This window comes from Magnolia sinica, chromosome 18 (genome assembly GCF_029962835.1).
Source record: "Magnolia sinica isolate HGM2019 chromosome 18, MsV1, whole genome shotgun sequence".
Lineage (NCBI taxonomy): Eukaryota > Viridiplantae > Streptophyta > Magnoliopsida > Magnoliales > Magnoliaceae > Magnolia > Magnolia sinica.
Genome location: NC_080590.1, coordinates 19,830,507 through 19,848,012, shown reverse-complemented (window position 1 = coordinate 19,848,012; position 17,506 = coordinate 19,830,507). Strand labels below are relative to the sequence as shown.

Genomic DNA, 17,506 nt, shown 5'->3' with positions numbered 1-17,506 from the left:
ACTCTTGATTGGTTGAGCCTGACCACATCTATGGCCGCGGATTTGAATGCCGAGGCGCTAATTTCATCCATCGCTTGCAGTACAGAGATATCTGGACTGATCATGTTACCCACAAGTGCAAGGGACAGACGCTGAAGGCGGTGTTGGACAGCTTTCGGGTCTGCCGTGGAGACAATGCCTGCCTCATCAGACACCGTAGTCGAAGAAGAGAGCATATTTTCACTGTTGCTCTGACTTTGCGGGGCTACAGACGCGACTGCCGCATATGAAGTATCTTGGAAAGGTTTCGGCCTTGTTGCCTCAGGGGCCTCTGTCCCTGCCTGTGGCCAGCACCAGACGACGAGGGTTGGATTCGTCTCGCCCTTGCCCATCTGATTGACACTATCCTCCCGTCAATCCTGCGGTCATTGAGTATATCCTTCACAGCTGATGCATCCTGCTCATACCTGAACCGGACAAATGCAAATCCTCTCGGCTTCATATTATTCTTCGTGGATTGTATTCAGATCTCCTTCATTCCAGCTTCTGGGGGCGAGAGGATTTCACTTCTCGGACAGATGGAAGTGAGTAAAGAAGTATTATTCTTTGTATTTAAAAGGAAAATACAATCCACAAGCAATGTTTTGCATACCTAAAAGGAAGACAAAGAAACCACGAACTATAGGCTCGGCATTCTCGCTAGTTTGGTTTGCAAGCCAATGAACAGCTATGCCAAGGGCTCCCGCAACTAGCGTCACCATTCCTCTGTTTAAGCCTTTAGAGAGCGTTGCACCTACAATAGCACAGAAGGGGTAATCTCATCAATTTATTTGAATATATGAAAGTATGAACTTCATAAAAAAAAGTGTTCCAAGTATGGTTTTCTCTCTACATTTTGTCGAAGAAACCCAGCACCGCTGCACCATGCAGTTATGCACCAAAACTCTGTATGAACAATTTCCTCAGTCCAATCATACTAGTAACAATCTGCACCATGCATCCAATGGACGACCACACCTCTTGTATAGGTCTAGATGGTGAGCAAATGTTTTGGACAGTTGTCCCCACAAAAGTTCATTGATTGGACAGTTAGAAACATTAGCTTTTATGTTATGGCGTATTCCAAAGATGGCATATTAACCATCCAAACCCACGTGCCTGTGCACTGATTGTAGAGATGTTTATGCCGTATGGTTAAGCACAATATTCTTTATACTCAAAAAAGAAAACACATGCATCCACTACATTTTTCTTCTATACCCAACCCTTTTTTACATTTTGGTTTTGGAAGTTAAGAGCATTACCAAAAGATGTACTATTCTAATATCAAGCGTGGAAAAGAATATTGCTATTGTATTAAAAAACATATAGGGTGTAAATGTCATATCCATTCTCAAAACATGTACATACCAACGGTGTATTCGAAGACTACCACGACGGTGAGGATTGCCCACATGGCTGTTCCTCCAACGCCATCGTATCAGGGCCTCATGTAGTAACATAGTGACACCAAAGTAAGTGCCAGACCCACTTTGAAGCAATGAAAAATCCTCCTAGGATAATCAATAACCAACTTGCTCATCTTCTCCCAAAACCTCCACACTTTCAATTTCAATGCTTAAATCAGCCCCAACAGTCCCATCCATGCTCTAGATATCCTTGAAGATTCCGCCACTGGTTCATCGGGCAACCCATCAGAGACAGTCACTTTCCATTCCAACCCATTTAGGGTTTCGTTTGTGTTAGCCATTATAACTAACAAAAATATCGTAAATGGTGGTAATTAAGGACCCTAAGAACTCGGTGGAAGTACTTGGTATATAGGGAATACTTGCAAGCGATACTATCGATATGGAACTGATTTTTTCAAACCAAGATGAAAGAGCTAAAGAACTTTGAAAACCAAGACTGAGGAGCTTGTTTCAAAGCATAGACAACTAAATCCAAAGAGCAGAAAAGATAAGAAGTGCCAACAAAGAAAGACAGGTGTATTCGAACAGGATTATTAGACCAACTACTTAGAGAGCAAATGGAACTTATAAGAAAGGAAGCTCAAAGAGATGTAATGTAAAGAGTAAGTTTGTTCTGTATCTGCATCACTTGGAAGCCTTATATACACAAGTGTTCATTGCACGCTTAGATTGCTTTAAATATTCATGAAAGGATAAGGGAATATGTGTATATTGAACGGGAATATGTGTATATTGGACACGGTTTCTGCATGGGGATTGACATTTACACCCAACCTTATGGATTTACATACACCCATTTCAAATTTTAGGTATTTGAGATATTACAAGTTTGTACTGCTTCAGCCAAATGGGCGTATGTGATTTGATTTGGGGTGGGGTGTAGACAGTGGATACGTTTTTTAGTTTTTTTTTTTTTTTTTTTTTTTTTTTTTATATATTTATTTTCATTAGATGGTGCTTGCTTTCCTGACCTGTCTCCACGAGCATCTAAAAGCGCGGATGGTAAAGTAAGATTTTAATATTCAATATGTTATGAAGTGGATTGAGTGTGATTGCAATGCCATCCACGTTTCGTTGAGAGAGAGAGTGGATTGAGTGTGATTGCAATGCCATCCACGTTTCGTTGAGAGAGAGAGTGGATTGAGTGTGATTGCAATGCCATCCACGTTTCGTTGAGAGAGAGAGAGAGAGAGAGAGAGAGAGAGAGAGAATAGACATGGAGCGACTCTTGAGCGACTCTTGACCAGCTTGGGCCAACCATGGAAGGACCATGCCAATAAAAAATAAAATAAAAATCTACTTGATATGGCTAACCTTTCTAGAAGAGATAAACCGTAATATCCGTACTCTCAATTGGCCGGTAAGATGTCGACACTCTCGGCGAGTATCTTCTAACCAATCGTCTCAATCACCGAACCATGGGTCCCACTTGTACAGTCTGGAAATCACCGAAGCATGTACATATGGCCCCACCTCAGGTTGCGTTTTCTGTTTTTACAACTTGGGTGCAGAGTTTGGCGACCGACGTCGTTGGTCTGTTTGTACGCGCTGTAGATGAGCTATGAAATGGAAAATTTAAGATTTGGAAGATCTTAGACACTACTTTTGGGCCTCATTTACCATTGAATATGGACCATTGCTATATTTCAATTTCTGATTATCTATTCGCAGGATATGAGTTGAAAGTTGCTATTGAGATTTTTTCTGGAAGGTAGAACTGAGGAGTTTTTAAGGCATGCTACATCCACGGTGGGGTCGAATAAAACAATGGTCTTGAACTGACTCGCGACCGGTGACGAATGACAAACGACCCCGCTCGTTCAAGCTAAACATACGTGGGTCCCATGATGGTGTCGGAGAATGCACGGTGACGAATCACCAAAAATATCCCTAGTGGTTTAGTTGTGATGTTATTTCATTGGACCATGTACTACAGTGGAGATGGATACTTTTACAAACAATACCAGCTGCATGTATAACTTAAATGGAGCAGAGTGCGAGGAATAATAGTGTGACATGCCAACCACATGTTTGTGTTAGGAAGTACCATGGTTTGTATCTATCATCAAACCTGATAATCGATGATAAGGTGTAACTCAACAGGGCAAGAGAATATACACAAATCATACTGATTAACCTCAGGCCACACCGCATAAACTTGATATTTTCTCATTAATATGTTACATCCGAATTTTTAAACAGTGGTTGCTTTTTATATACGGTTCAAATGAGCGTTTCCATTTGATGAACGGAGTAGATTTTTCAAATACGATCCGTTAGGTACCACAAAGCTTGGATGTTTTGTGGTAAACAATTGCGATCCAACCAACAAAGATGCACTTTGCCACACTGCAAAATTCATGTTTCCATGCAGCGGCCGTGTTGACTGTTCTATTGGTTTGTTGCAGCTTATAAAAGGAGTTGTTCGATACTCAGGCTGTGTATGACGCTTGATAAGCAAGCACTCATACATTGTACACGAGGCAAACGTTTGCTGAAATCAAGCCGACTCAAATATGAAAATCACTATTTCTCAGTCACCTTCCCCAATTCAGATTTCTAGGACAAATCTAATCCTGATTGTGGCACGTTTTCTGAAAGAGGACCTTTGGATCTTTCCATTTTCAACCATCAAAATAATGTCCAATAATCCAACAATCAACCTATTGAATAAGTACCAATTTTAGTTAACAATACATCTAAAACCGGTCATATAGTTTGGACGGTCTATTTTGAGTTTATTTATCATAAATACATAATTTCTAAGTAAATTATAAATGCATGAGTACCATTCATCCCCCTCTGTCAGAGCGACAAAGTTTTTGTCTTACCTGCCGTGGAAATCGGATTGCATACCAAATACACTCCGTTGGGCCCACCATGAACATATGTGGTTTATCCACGCCGCCCATCCATTTTTCCATCTCATTTGAGGGTTGAGCCCAAAATTGAAGCATATCCAATGCTCAAGTGGAGCACACCAAAAAGAAATAGTGGGATTAATGGTTTCTACCACTGAAACCTTCCTCAAGCCCACATTGATGTTTATTTATCTTCCAACATGTTCATAAGAACATACAGACATGGATGAAATTAAAACATGAATATTTACTTGATTCAAAATTTCTGTAGCTCTCAAAAAAGTTTCAACCGTAGATATTCAATTTTCACTATTCACTGTTGTATGGCACATTTGCATATTCTTGATTTTAGTGCCTTTTAGATTTTCCTTGGTGTATATAAATCCTGATAAATAAGTAATTATTACTTTTTATAAATCATGATAAATAAGTAATTATTACTTTTTCACCACTCTTGAAAATGTGAGAGTAATTCTATCTCGGAAATCTATACAAAAGTTTTGACTTAAATATGTGGATCCCACTGTAATGTATATGATATATCCACACCATCTATCTATTTTATTAAAACATTTTGGAACATTAGGTGAAAAATGAGGCAAATTCAACACTCAAATGGCCCACACTAAAGGAAACAATAGCCTTAATTCGTATACCGTTGAAAGTTATTTCTTTCCCTGGGCCCACATTGAACTTTTTTATCATTTAACCCATTCATAGGGTCACACAGACATAGACAAGAGGAAAACACAAATATTAGCTTTATTCAAAAGTTTTTAATGATAGATGTTCAATTCTTGCTATTTTCTATACTGTGGTCTACTTGAGCTTTAAATCTACTCCATTTTTTTACTCATGTACCAAATTTAACTAGCATAACAAATGAGCGGTGTGGATATGTCACATACATCATAGTAGCCCTACATTGATTTTGTAAATTTCTTGATTTAAGTGTTAAAAAAGTAAGTTGTCACATCCGCATGGGGAAAGATGTGGTAATTATCTAGGTAAATAATTATTATCCATTTACATGATAATTACAGTTGAGCCCAAAAATCAAACAGGTCCTTAGGGTATGTTTGATTTTCAGTGGCTGTATAAATACTCGTGAAATGAGTAATTATTACCATTTCACCCGTTTGAAAACCATTTAAAAATTTACCATACTTTTTGCCTCAGAGACCGGTTTAAAAGATTTATTTTAAATTTTTAGATCCAAAAGTGATGTATATGATAAATCCATTCCGTCCAGTCCTTTGAACACAATATTTTAAGGCATGAGCCGAAAAATGAGATACATTGAACACTCAAATGGCCCACACCAATAGAAACAGTGGGCCTGAGAGGTTTTTAATGGTAAGTATTTGATTCCCTTTTTCTAGTGGCGTGGTCCAATTGAGCTTTCGATATCCCTCGTTTTTTGGCTCATATCATAAATTCATCAGGCATAATAGATTATGTGTTTGATGGATGGCTTGCGATTCATACTCGTGTGCCACGTTGGCGTCTTGGAGGGCCTAAAGATGGGCTAACTGATACAGAAGTTTGGAAACATGCTGTCATTGAAATTGTTTGACAGGCTTATGGCCTTAGCATTAGATAATCTCTTTCCCATAACTCATGGCAAGGTAGTGTTGCAAGTTGGGGTCAGCCCGAGCATTGCCATTTTTTACTAAATGGGCTAAGAATTTTGGTCCAAACTTGACACATGGTTCGTTATCCTGTGGCTTGACCCAACTTACTTAAAATTCATCGAGCCCAAGCATGACCCAACTGGACCATTTGATTGTAGTAGGGTTTAGTTGTACAGATCCTGTATGACCACACTTTAGTTTAAGAATCAAATACAAGGTTTAATGACGTAGAGTAGGTCGCAAATACTTTCATGGCAAAGATGGACAGGAGAAGGCTTGATCAAGGCTTAAATGGTCTGGACCATCAAGACCTTAAATCAGTTGTATTTAGCAAATTAGGATGAGTTTTACAGTAGGAGAACCTACTTAAGCCAACCATCCCGCTATGGTGGGTTGCCCATGCCGGATTTGTGAGATTCCATCAAATTGATTATCAAAAGTCCCATTTAGTCCGGTTTTTACTACAAGTAATTAGTTTTAATTCAAGTATAACTTTTGATCTTTTGAGCTACGTGCCCTACATAAAAAGAACTTAGAAAAAGTAGGAGAATAATGTGGTTAGGCAAAACTGAACACTTACCATTTTTGGCCAAAAACCATGAAGTCTAGTAGAAATAGAGGTAGTTTATAAATAGTAAAGTCTACTATTTATAGTAAGTCATGTTTTTAAGATGTTTGAGTTGGAGTACAAGTCTAAATTTCCATCCTAGGTTTGAGATCCAAGTCTAAATTTCCATCCTAGGTTTGAGATCCTTATTTAGAATTGTAATTTCATTATTATCATTATTATTATTATTATTATCAATCAAATTATTTTATATTTATTATAAATTATCCATGCTTTTATCCCGGCACCTCGTGGATTTGAAGAAGCTCTATGAGTCCAGAGAGCTCCGTGGATTCAGAGTATTTATCCCATGAGAATTCAGAGTATCTATCCCATGAGAAAGATGGTGATTGACCTTATCACGTTCCTCCCTATGCCACTAAAGGTGTGGCCAACCCAACCTCATTAGTAAATACATTTAAAAAGAAAAAAAGTAAGTACATACATCATGTGGATGTATCTATACCTATCATCCTTTTATTTGTTTCAGGTTTTGGGCTGGTTCTAGGAGAATTATCTAGTCCAGTCCATTGATAAACTATATGGGCATGTCAGTTTGGGTAAGGTACAACCCAAACCCAATCCATTTAGTTGAACAGGCCCACATTTTGACCCAACCTCAACCCACTACCCATTTAGGTTGGTGAAACCTCACCACATAAGTGAGTTAGACTGATTGATCACTCAGGCCTGTAACTGTGTTGAAAATAAAACCAAGAATACAAGAAATTCCGGTGAACACCTCAGAATATGGGTCTCACCTATCAAATGAAACCTACAGCCTATACAGAAAACAGGGCAAAAAACAGAGACAGTAAAAAAAAAAAAAATGGCCACCAGAGTAGGGGGCCCTGGTGTGCCAAAAAGGAAGAAGAAATTAAATTCGAAAAAATATAAACCCATGGGCTGACCTTACTCATTGTCACCCATAGCAAACATGCACACTAATCCAAACTGTTCAAATTATGGTCCCACCAAATGGAGCATAGCACAGTAATCTCACTACTCTGGCAATCCCCACTATCTAATTGGCAGCCATCAATTGCAGAGTTAATTGTCAAATTCCATATATGGACTTAGAAGTTCATCCAACCAGGTTTGATTTCTTCCGTCTTTTCCATCCACAATGGGCCCAAGATTTGGACGGCGAAACATTATCATGCATTTTCATCACTTGTAAAGTGAATGAGGTACTGTTGTTGAGTTGTTGCAAGCTAATATTATAGTCGCATAGTCTAGTTCATATCATCGGGTCCGTCTCACAAGACGAAATGAACACATAAAAATTAGCTTGCTCAAAAACTCAGGTGGGCCAGCCCACCTGAACTTAAAGATTTTGGGCATAATCTTACATTGTTACCACTGATTTGGCTAGCATGAGTTTTATATTTGGTTGATATTTTCTATGAAAGGTGAATTAAGGGTTCTCACGTATTGAACAGAGCAGATTCCAGGTATACAATATGATATAGGTCTCACAAAGTTTGAGTGCTTTTAAGCTCTGTTTGGAACCACTGGACATTTGCGTCTTTAGTTAATGAGCTTGCAATAGGGGCACATAACCACGTAAATAAATGGGGCATATTTTGGACAGATCATCATCATTTAAACCTTATCTCAACTAATTGGAATCAGCTAAATGAATTATTTTTTACCATTCCAGCCTATCAAAGGCCATATAACTTAAAAAATAAATAAATAAAATATTAAAAATTCATTTTATGAACATGAAAGTAGATTGTTAAAGTAAAATAATTAGTAGCCTAAACTCTAATAGAAACTAAGCAGCTACAATTATATTCTTGGTGTTATATTTTAAGTCGTACTCTATCCTTAATTAGGTTAATGATTTGAATGGTCTAAATTAATATACAACTATGCCATTTGTATGTTTAATGAGGCCTCGTCACTTATAAAAAGAGGTTAATTATCAAGAAAATTAACTTGAGAAAAGTGGGTGAAATTGAAATTAGAAAAATATTTAGTGTGTTTCCTCTATTTTATTTTATTTTTTATATATATACAGAGGAGGAGTGGAACACACATTAAAAAGAGGGTGGTCAAAATGTTTTTGCATGGGGCTTTTGGTCTTAATCTCTAAACCATTTTGACTTGGGATGGCTCATCCACTTGGCACACGTGGACTCGAGTACTTCAATGGACGCCCTTGAAATTGAGTCCCATTGTGAGTGGAGCACATCCAAAAAAAAATTAAAAAAAAATCTCACTAATAAAATGATCATAACAAATCCAATTGGCGGCAATCAGATTGATGGTTGATAGTAAAATGTTCAGTCATCCAAACTTATTGAACAAGAATAGGTGGTTAAGATCATTTCGTCAAAATGAATTTTGGGACACCATTCATAATTAAATCCACGATTTTGACGGTTTGGATTGCCTTGAATGTACGTATTCCTCATGGATGAGGCACCACAAATTAAAAATTGGTGATCATGCTATCACTGAAGTCTAACCCAACGCTTCGAGAGCAGGTCTTTGTTGTTTGAGGATAACAGATTTTTAGATACTTCAGTCTAGCATTTATCATGTGGCACATAGGCAAAAGGTCCACGTTGTTCATTTGGGAGTCCCCGGCCTCAAAGGGGCATGGCCCAAAAGGAACCCAACAAGGATATCACAACCGTTCAATCAATTCAATGGATGTCTGAAACTTTGAAAGAAAAAGGTAAGCATGACCTTCATTGAACAGGCAAAAGCTTCTATAATTGTAGAGTGACGCAACGGTGCTCTTGTGGTTCTATGGTCCATTCATGATGGGAACTTACTCTACAACGTGGTGTGTGAGGCCCACCGTGTTACATGCATGACATCCAATCCGTCCCCCTCATTTTCTTCTAGGAGACTAAAATTTAGGTCTGTCCAAAACTCAGGTGGTCCGCACAACGTAGGTTAATGCCTAAACTCAGAGTATCAAAAATTTTCTCCTTTGATTAGCGTAAGTAACTGCGGTGTGGCTGCATGATTGTTCTACATATGGTGATGGTCATAATTTTGCAAAGACATTAGCAATTCGAGTTCTGTTGGGATGATAAGGTGAGTATTGATATTTTGCTCGAGCAGTTCAGCATATGGGGCCAATATGTAAATGCGTTTGGATGATTGGAATGTCCATCTTCCAGGGAATTATGAAACATGGTGCAAGAACCACGATCAAGCCAACCGATCATTTGCCATTTGGACCGTTAAATGGTGCCATGGAAACAGGCAGTTGAAAATAAAAGCACCCAGTGGACCATGTTCGGCAAGCAAAGTTGATGGTCAGAAAAATAGGATCAGGGACCATTTTGGACCGGGAGGTTGATTGCATATAAGTAAACTCTGTGGGGCCCACCATGATATATGTGTCTTATCCGCATTGTCATCCGTCCATTTTACTAGCTCATTTTAGGGCATGATACCAAAAATGAAACATATCAAAGCTCATGTGGATAACCCCACGGGAAAGTGGCCGGATAATGATAGCCACCGTTGAAACCTTCGTAGGGCTTACAGTGGTGTTTATTTGTCATCCAACCTGTTCATAAGGTCACACAGACATGGATGAAGGGAAAACACAGATATCAGCTTGATCCAAAACTTCTGTGGCCCCTAAGAAGTTTCCAATGGCTGGTGTGGCCGCTCAATTCTCACTGTTTCCTGTGGTGTGGCCCACTTTCGATTCGGATATGCTTCAATTTTGGGCCCATTTCCTAGAATGAGCTGGTGAAACAGTTGGACGGTGTGGATAAGAAACACGTTCACCGGCCCCCTTGTGTAGCAACAAAAAGTGGATGGCATGGATTCATTCATTGGGGTGGTTTCTTAATTACCATGTCCATCCTCTGTAGGGTCCACGATGTTATTGGTCCTGATACGATGATTGATTCAGTTACTGCTATCTTCCGGCCTTATGTCTTATAACTGGGCCCCTGGTTCTGGATGAGGCCGTCTAATTGATATGGCCCACTTTCTCAGCTGATTTGGATGGTGTGGCTAACCTTTTGTACAGTTCGTCTAAAATGCATGAGCAACATGACGGGGAAAAGTTGGTATCGGACCACCGCTAGAGCCTTCCAGACTGTTCTTGGGCCCACCATGTGTTTTGTCTATGCCATACAATCCATGAGGACGATGCGCCCCACCAGGGTGAATAGACACCCAAAAATCGGGAATCTCAGGTGGGTGACACCACATGATTTTATGATTTTAGAAGTTTTAGGCATGACATTACACGGTGTGTTTGGGCTGAATTTTGGCATGAGGGGGGCATACGATGGGAGGATTGGACGTGGAATTATGATATATTATCATTAACTATATAAGTGGGCAAGTTGTACTTTACCACGTAAAAAAATAGTTATTAGACAGCCAGACAGTGATACTGATGTATTGCAAATCAACACGCATGGATCAACACAGCACAACACAACGCGATGGATTGCATGGTGCATTGGTGTAATGAATGCACCGGAATAAGGAAAACTTTTGCTTCCCTGGCGTAGCCAGGTATCTAGCAGAGCTACTTTCATTTAACCTTCATGACATCCACCCCATCCATCAGGTAGACCACATCTTGATTAACGTTGATGAAAAAAATAAGGATGAGTACTCAGCCCTCACCCAGTTTAGAATTATACAAAAACAACCAACTAAATTACCGTAGTATATGGTGCAACTGAGTTTGAGAATGCTAGAATTTTTGGGTAATCCTTTCATCCTAATGAGTCACTAGATGAATAGATAGGATGACATAAAAACCACGGTGGGCCCTTAGAAAATTTAATGGTGGGCGTTCATCTTAACTGTTTCTTATTGCATATCCTACTTGAATTTTAGATCTTCATGATTTTTGGGTTCCACTGTGAAGATGAGGCAGCGTGCATGATGGACGAGGCGGATCTCATGAAAGTTCCAATCACGTGGCTCTAGGTTAGCTGAAAGTACTCAGGCGAGGTTGGCGTTCCTATTCGGGGTACGCTAATGCGGTTCATAGAATAACTATATGCTGCGTTGCATGGTGTAATGCAAATACATCGTGCATGGTATGGTGATGTCAGGCAATACATGAAGCCTGCAAAAATGGCACAAAAGGATCCGTGCCGCCCCGACAAGACAAGATATTCGTACCTGGCAATTGACCAACTTGCCCTTGTCTTATTAAGAAGCTCTTAAATAGATGTAGAGGCGTATACATGATGGAGGGGTAATAAGGTCTTTTTATATCAGATCATGTACAAAGGACGTACAAAAGAGGATAATACCAAGAAAAGAAAAAAAACACGGAAGTCAAAATCAAAGATCGGAGAAGGAAGGCTAGTCAACGGCAGTTCTAGAACAACGGTCAGACAAATCTCCGCCTCGAGTTGAAGGGACAAAAAGGGAATCCCAAGACTTCGTTTTGCATGCGTCCCACCAGCATGTGTCTTTGGATGGGGCCCACATGCAGCTACGATCAGATAACCAGAGCCGTCCGTCTCGTGTGGTCAATGTGGATGGCCGTTGTCCAATTATTACGCTGAGCGGATGATCCTGATCATTGATGGCCGGCTTTCAAAAGGAAGTTGAAAATCCAAAATCAACGGTCTATATTCCGTGATAAAAGTCAATGGTCAGGATCAAATCCCCACCACCCACAGTAGTGTCCTATGGACGATTTTTACAAACTGATCAGGGTCTCCATCTAGTGACACATGCAGAATGGACTCAAAACTCAGACCTGTTGAAGGGCCTCCATGGCTTCTTGTCCAATGGTTTGATTCTGTTTGGGCTTTTGGTCGTCCGTGGGCTTGAAATTCGCAAGGCCAGCCAACTCATCAACCTCATCGACAACTCCTTCGATCCTTGTAGCAATTTCGATTAATAGCGAAGTGATAGTAACGAGAGGAAGAATATCCATCAGTGGAATATTAGCCATCGGTACCGGCTGCTTCTTCTCATTCTCTGTCGATGGTGGCAGCAACATCACAAGTTGGTGAGGAAGAGATTTCAATGCATTTTGGAGATCTTCTACAGCAGCGTTCATCTCTCCAACTAAAAGATTTATGTTTGCAGACTTTCTCATCGTTTTAGTGGTGGTTGCCAGCTCTTTCAAGACATTACAAGAGTGGGAGCTCAATCTCTTGCATGCATCGCTCAAATGCTTCTTTATGAAGTCGGGTGCCTGCACGACCATGCAAATTCCAACCTTAGATAATATATATACTTGCCGATGAATTGTTTGAAAAGTTTCGATAACTCAAAATTCATATCAAATTGTACTCAGATCGGCAGCATGAGATGTTCCGATGATGTGAACTGTCCAACTTCTCTATAATCATATATAAGCCCTGATCTCATAATCACGATTCATTGATGATCCTGGACATTGATTTATGAAGTTGAATGTGGGCTATTGAATATGATGGCATAGAATCTAGAACGTGGACAGTTCCCATCGTTGGATCATCTCAGCATGTGGGGCCGAGTGGAGCAGCACATGATGGCGATCCTGAGTGCCAATGGAGTCAAAATGAACTCTTGAATTTGAATGAGTCTCTCGAGTTTTAGAATGATCAATTCAAATGATTTATTTCTCCCCTTTTTTTTCTGTCTAAACGCTCTCCATCTGACTCGGTGAGTTTTGGAAATACTTGATTGAGTTGTTTCACCGATTTTTTTTAATCTAATGTTGTAATGATTTACTTAATTGAGTTTCTTTCTCTTCTATAACTTCTGGGCCTAAAATATATAACTGATCTCTTCTAAGTTTGAAGTAGACCCAACTCACAATTGAGTCGACTCAGTGAGTTAATTTTTAAACACAAGTAAATGGTTATGAACATAGAGAGTTTATGGCTAACTCTTGGGATTGACAGGATGAAAGTTGAATTAGCAAAATAGTAATTCAGACAATTTAGATTACCTTAATATCTGAATTGGTTGTGCCATTAAGTGCCTCTACACAATAAGCACAGAAGCGCGTAGCTGTTCCAATCTTGAGATATTGCTTCCATGGATGCCGGAAGCCAAAGTGGCCATGGGCGGGCTCCCACCGTGCGAAATTCGCCTGTATAGATACATTTGTGCCCAGTTAAGACCAACAACAGAATTGGATTTCTTTGTAGAAACACTAATTGATTTTGATAAATTCAAATATTCACCAGTGATTCTTCTGTCGCTTTTGAATTAAGCACGCATTTATAGCCTTGTAATTTTTGACAGGGTTCCTCATCGCCGGTTTCACTTCGGCCATCGTTGAAGTATTCGACCACGCATCCTAAATTTTAATGGAACAGAAATTAATATAAGGATTTTCTATACTCTCTCTCTCTCTCTCTCTCTCTCTCTCTCTCTCTCTCTCTCTCTCTCTCTCTCTCTGTTTGTGTGTGTGTGTGTGTGTGTGTGTGTGTGTGTGTGTGTGTCATCGCATGCACATGTGCATATATGTGTGTGTATACATGTACATACGCATGCCCGCATGCAAGAAAGTGAATACATAATATAAACATCTCAAAACATACTACCAATGAAAAGATATTATTGTGCTTGTGCGTATGAATTCATGTATGTATTTAAGTATGTGAAAGTACATACCATCTAAGGAATTAGCAAGCTTTTCCATGTTACGGGTGACAAGAGAATGAAGATCTTCACCAGCCCAAATGGGGCAGATGAGGATGCTGATCATCATGCAGATGGAACCACCTATAGCAATGGTGGCCAGACGTTCGTGGGCCAGCTCAACCAATTTATCTACACGATGGCCCGAGATAGAAACCAAGCTGAAGGTAAGGATAAAGATCGAGACGCCATAATCGAATCGGGATTTCACCGTTGGAATGAATCTAGAGAACGTTGCCATGGAAGCTGGAACAAGGAAGATGGGCTGTGAGTAATGGAGAACTAGTCTTAGCATTCATAACCAAAATACAATTCACTAGCAATGTTTTGCATACCTAGAAGGAAGAGGGAGATTCCGCGGATTATGGGCTCCGCCTTTTCTCCGGATTGGGTTGCGAGCGAATGAACGGCGATGCCCAAAAACCCGGCAAGAAATGTTGCCATTCCTCTGTTTAAGCCTTTGGAAAGCGTTGCACCTGGATTAAATACAAACAGTATCACTACATATAAACCAGATATACTGTCTTTCCCTTAGGCATTTTTTTTTTTTTTTAACGTTTTACCGGGGTGTAGAACTATACACCAAAACTCGGTGTGTGAACAATTACCAACGTCCAATCATCGAGCGTGTATGTCGAACCACGCTATTCAATTGACAGGACATTTTTAGGAAGTGAAATATTCGCCAGATTCTAACCCATGCAGGGTGGCCCATTTACGTCCAAATCTTCGTGCATGGATACCCATGGAATATAAAAAGAACGATGCTAGCATTTAGCTTGCGCTAGGTTAGTTTCTCTAACCGAGAGACGGTGGAACTTTCATATGATCTATCCCGTCCATCAGGCAAGAAACCAAAAAATCATGATGAGAGGATCCAACACTCAGGTGGGCCACACCATAGGGCCACTGTAGTGTTTAAAAACCATTCAATCCATTCATCTGATGTGCCTCAACAGGATGAAAGAGTTGCCCAAATACCACTATGATCCAAAACTCAGGTGGACCAGATGACGTGAATTTAGAGGTTTTTGGTATAATTTTATGAGGTGTCACACCCGAGTGTTGAATCAGCCTGATTATTATGATCAAGGCCTAAAACGAGGAGGTGTACCTGATGGATGGGGTGGATTTTATGCACTTTAAGTCTCCCCCCGCATTAGACCCGATAGATATTTGTAGGCGTGGTACAAAAGCATTTTTTGCATTGCCAGGGTAGAAAGAAAGGTGTAAATCTATGTAAAAAATATTTTAATAATAATAATAACAGAGGATGTAAATAGTGGCTTCCTGCTCATCCTTACCTACGGTGTATTCGAAGACTACCACAACGGTCATGACCGCCCACATAGCTGTTTGTCCCACGCCATTGTACAGAGGCCTCATGTAATAAAAGAGTGACACAAGTGTAAGTGCTACCCCCACCTTGAGACAATGGAAAACCCTCCTAGGATCATCAACACCCACTTTCCATATCTTCTCCGAAAACCTCAAAAATTTCAATTTCAATGCTAAAATCAGCTGGAAAAGGCCCATCCATGCTCTATGGATCCATCCCGATTCTGGCACTAGTTCCTCAGACGAACCGTCGGGAACAGTCAACCTCCACTCTAACTTAGCCATTGTAAGTCGGTATTATAGTGAAGAACCTAGTGGAGGCCCTTAACAAATAGAGAATACGCAGGCAAACTACTGTATAACAATTAGTATATTGTATTGAACTTCTCAAACCAAGCTCAAGAATGTTGTTTCAGACCATAAATAGCCTTTTATGATCCAGTGGGAGATTAGAACAGGTGATGAAAGAAGGTTTATTAGGTTTTGGGATATGGGTATGTGCCTATCGGGCTAACTAACCTTTGGATGGAGGAAGAGAAGGCTCCTGGAAAGCCAAATGCCAAGTAATGGAGTGAGCTTGCTGTGTGTATAAGTCACTTGGAAGACTTTATATAAGGGCGCATTGCACACTTGGATAGCTTAAAATATTCATGCAAGGCTAGGGGAATGCGTGGACCACATAGTGACAATGGTTTATTCATTTCTTATCATTGTCCCATGCTTCTTTTTCAAGTTGTACCTCCATATCAAAAAGGGCTGATGACATCGTGTAAAGGGATTGCTTAGAAAAATCATTATATATTGTATTAAGTTAATTAAGTATTAGTTGGGCATGCTGACATTTTCATTAGAATCTTGTTTAACATAAAGGGCTCTGGATAGTGTAATCACGGTTTAAGAATCGGTGTCCATATAATGAATGGTATTGATACTAAAAATGCTTGATAGGGGGAGTTTGGTGATGAAATTGACTTTGTGATTAATGGACGGCTTCTTTGATTAGCCATGATGTGAAATTTGAGAGTGTGGGTCCTTAATCTTGCTCCGGTGGAGGGCTCAACACCTGGTCAAAGTTTCAAAAAAAAAGAAATTCGCACAAAATTGTGCATAAATTATCTCAAAACTTAAATAAATCAAATGTTCATATACTAAATACAAATTTAAGATGCCCAATAAGCCTCAATGATAGCGTTGTGAAGGTAACCTAATGAAAGTGGGCCGTGACGAAGGGTTCAAGTACCAATAGGTGGTGAAATCCAACTACAGTGTGAGTGTGTGGCAGCGTATGTGCGTGTGTAAAAAAATAAAATTAAATCGAGGGTGGAAGTTTGCAACTGTTTTTCTCAATTACCCTCTAGTCAAGACAAGAGGCTGATAGGATGGACGTTAGAATGAAAAAACATGATTTTTTTTTTTATTTCTTCTTTCATTTTTTACCATTGGTCCATCTATGAAGTGTCCTATGAGTTGGTCGGTTTGGATTGATGGATACATTTGCCAATCTTTTCAATTATAGGGTTGATACTGTTTGGTAAACGGTATGGGACGTACACGGGAAATGAATTCTTTAAGGAGACGGATTGGCTACTCCCCCTAACACCAGCCCCGTGGCTGGTGGTCGGTGCTCTGTGGGCCCCACCATGATGTAAGTGTTTCATCCATTCCGTTAATCCATTTTTAAAGATCATTTTATGTCTTTAAAAAAAAATTATAGGGATATAAATCTTAGGTGGGCCACACCACAGGAGAAAAATAATGAATGGATATTTGCCATTAAAATCCTCCTAAGGCCCACTGGACTGTTTATTTGACATCCAATATGTTGATTTGGTCATAAAGACCCAGATGAAGAGAAAAAATAAATATCAGCTTAATCAAAAACTTTTATGGCACCCAAAACGTTTTTAATGGTCAAAATTTATTCATCACTGTTTCCTGTAATGTGGTCCACTTGAGATTGAAATATACTTCATTTCTTTTTTCATGTCATAAAATGATATATAAAAATAGATG

The 17,506-nt window shown here is 39.6% G+C and overlaps 1 protein-coding gene across 1 annotated transcript; it reads right to left on the bottom strand.

The window, feature by feature from the left end:
• Nucleotides 1-12,266: 12,266 nt before the first annotated feature.
• Nucleotides 12,267-15,778, bottom strand: LOC131232296 (aluminum-activated malate transporter 10-like). The gene is made up of 6 exons (XM_058228536.1): nucleotides 15,460-15,778; nucleotides 14,491-14,631; nucleotides 14,129-14,401; nucleotides 13,696-13,811; nucleotides 13,458-13,601; nucleotides 12,267-12,716 (listed from the first exon to the last, which is right to left on the bottom strand). The coding sequence occupies exons 1-6, from the start codon at nucleotides 15,776-15,778 to the stop codon at nucleotides 12,267-12,269; spliced, it is 1,443 nt and encodes a 480-aa protein (XP_058084519.1).
• Nucleotides 15,779-17,506: the final 1,728 nt, after the last annotated feature.

Bases quoted from the DNA above. Each gene is read 5' to 3' on its own strand.
- LOC131232296 (XM_058228536.1), bottom strand. From the start codon at position 15,778: ATGGCTAAGTTAGAGTGGAGGTTGACTGTTCCCGACGGTTCGTCTGAG. The intron at 14,402-14,490 runs GTATGCAAAACA...TCCTTGTTCCAG, and splicing joins AATCTCCCTCTTCCTTCTAG to CTTCCATGGCAACGTTCTCT. The intron at 12,717-13,457 runs GTAATCTAAATT...ATGGTCGTGCAG, and splicing joins CAACCAATTCAGATATTAAG to GCACCCGACTTCATAAAGAA.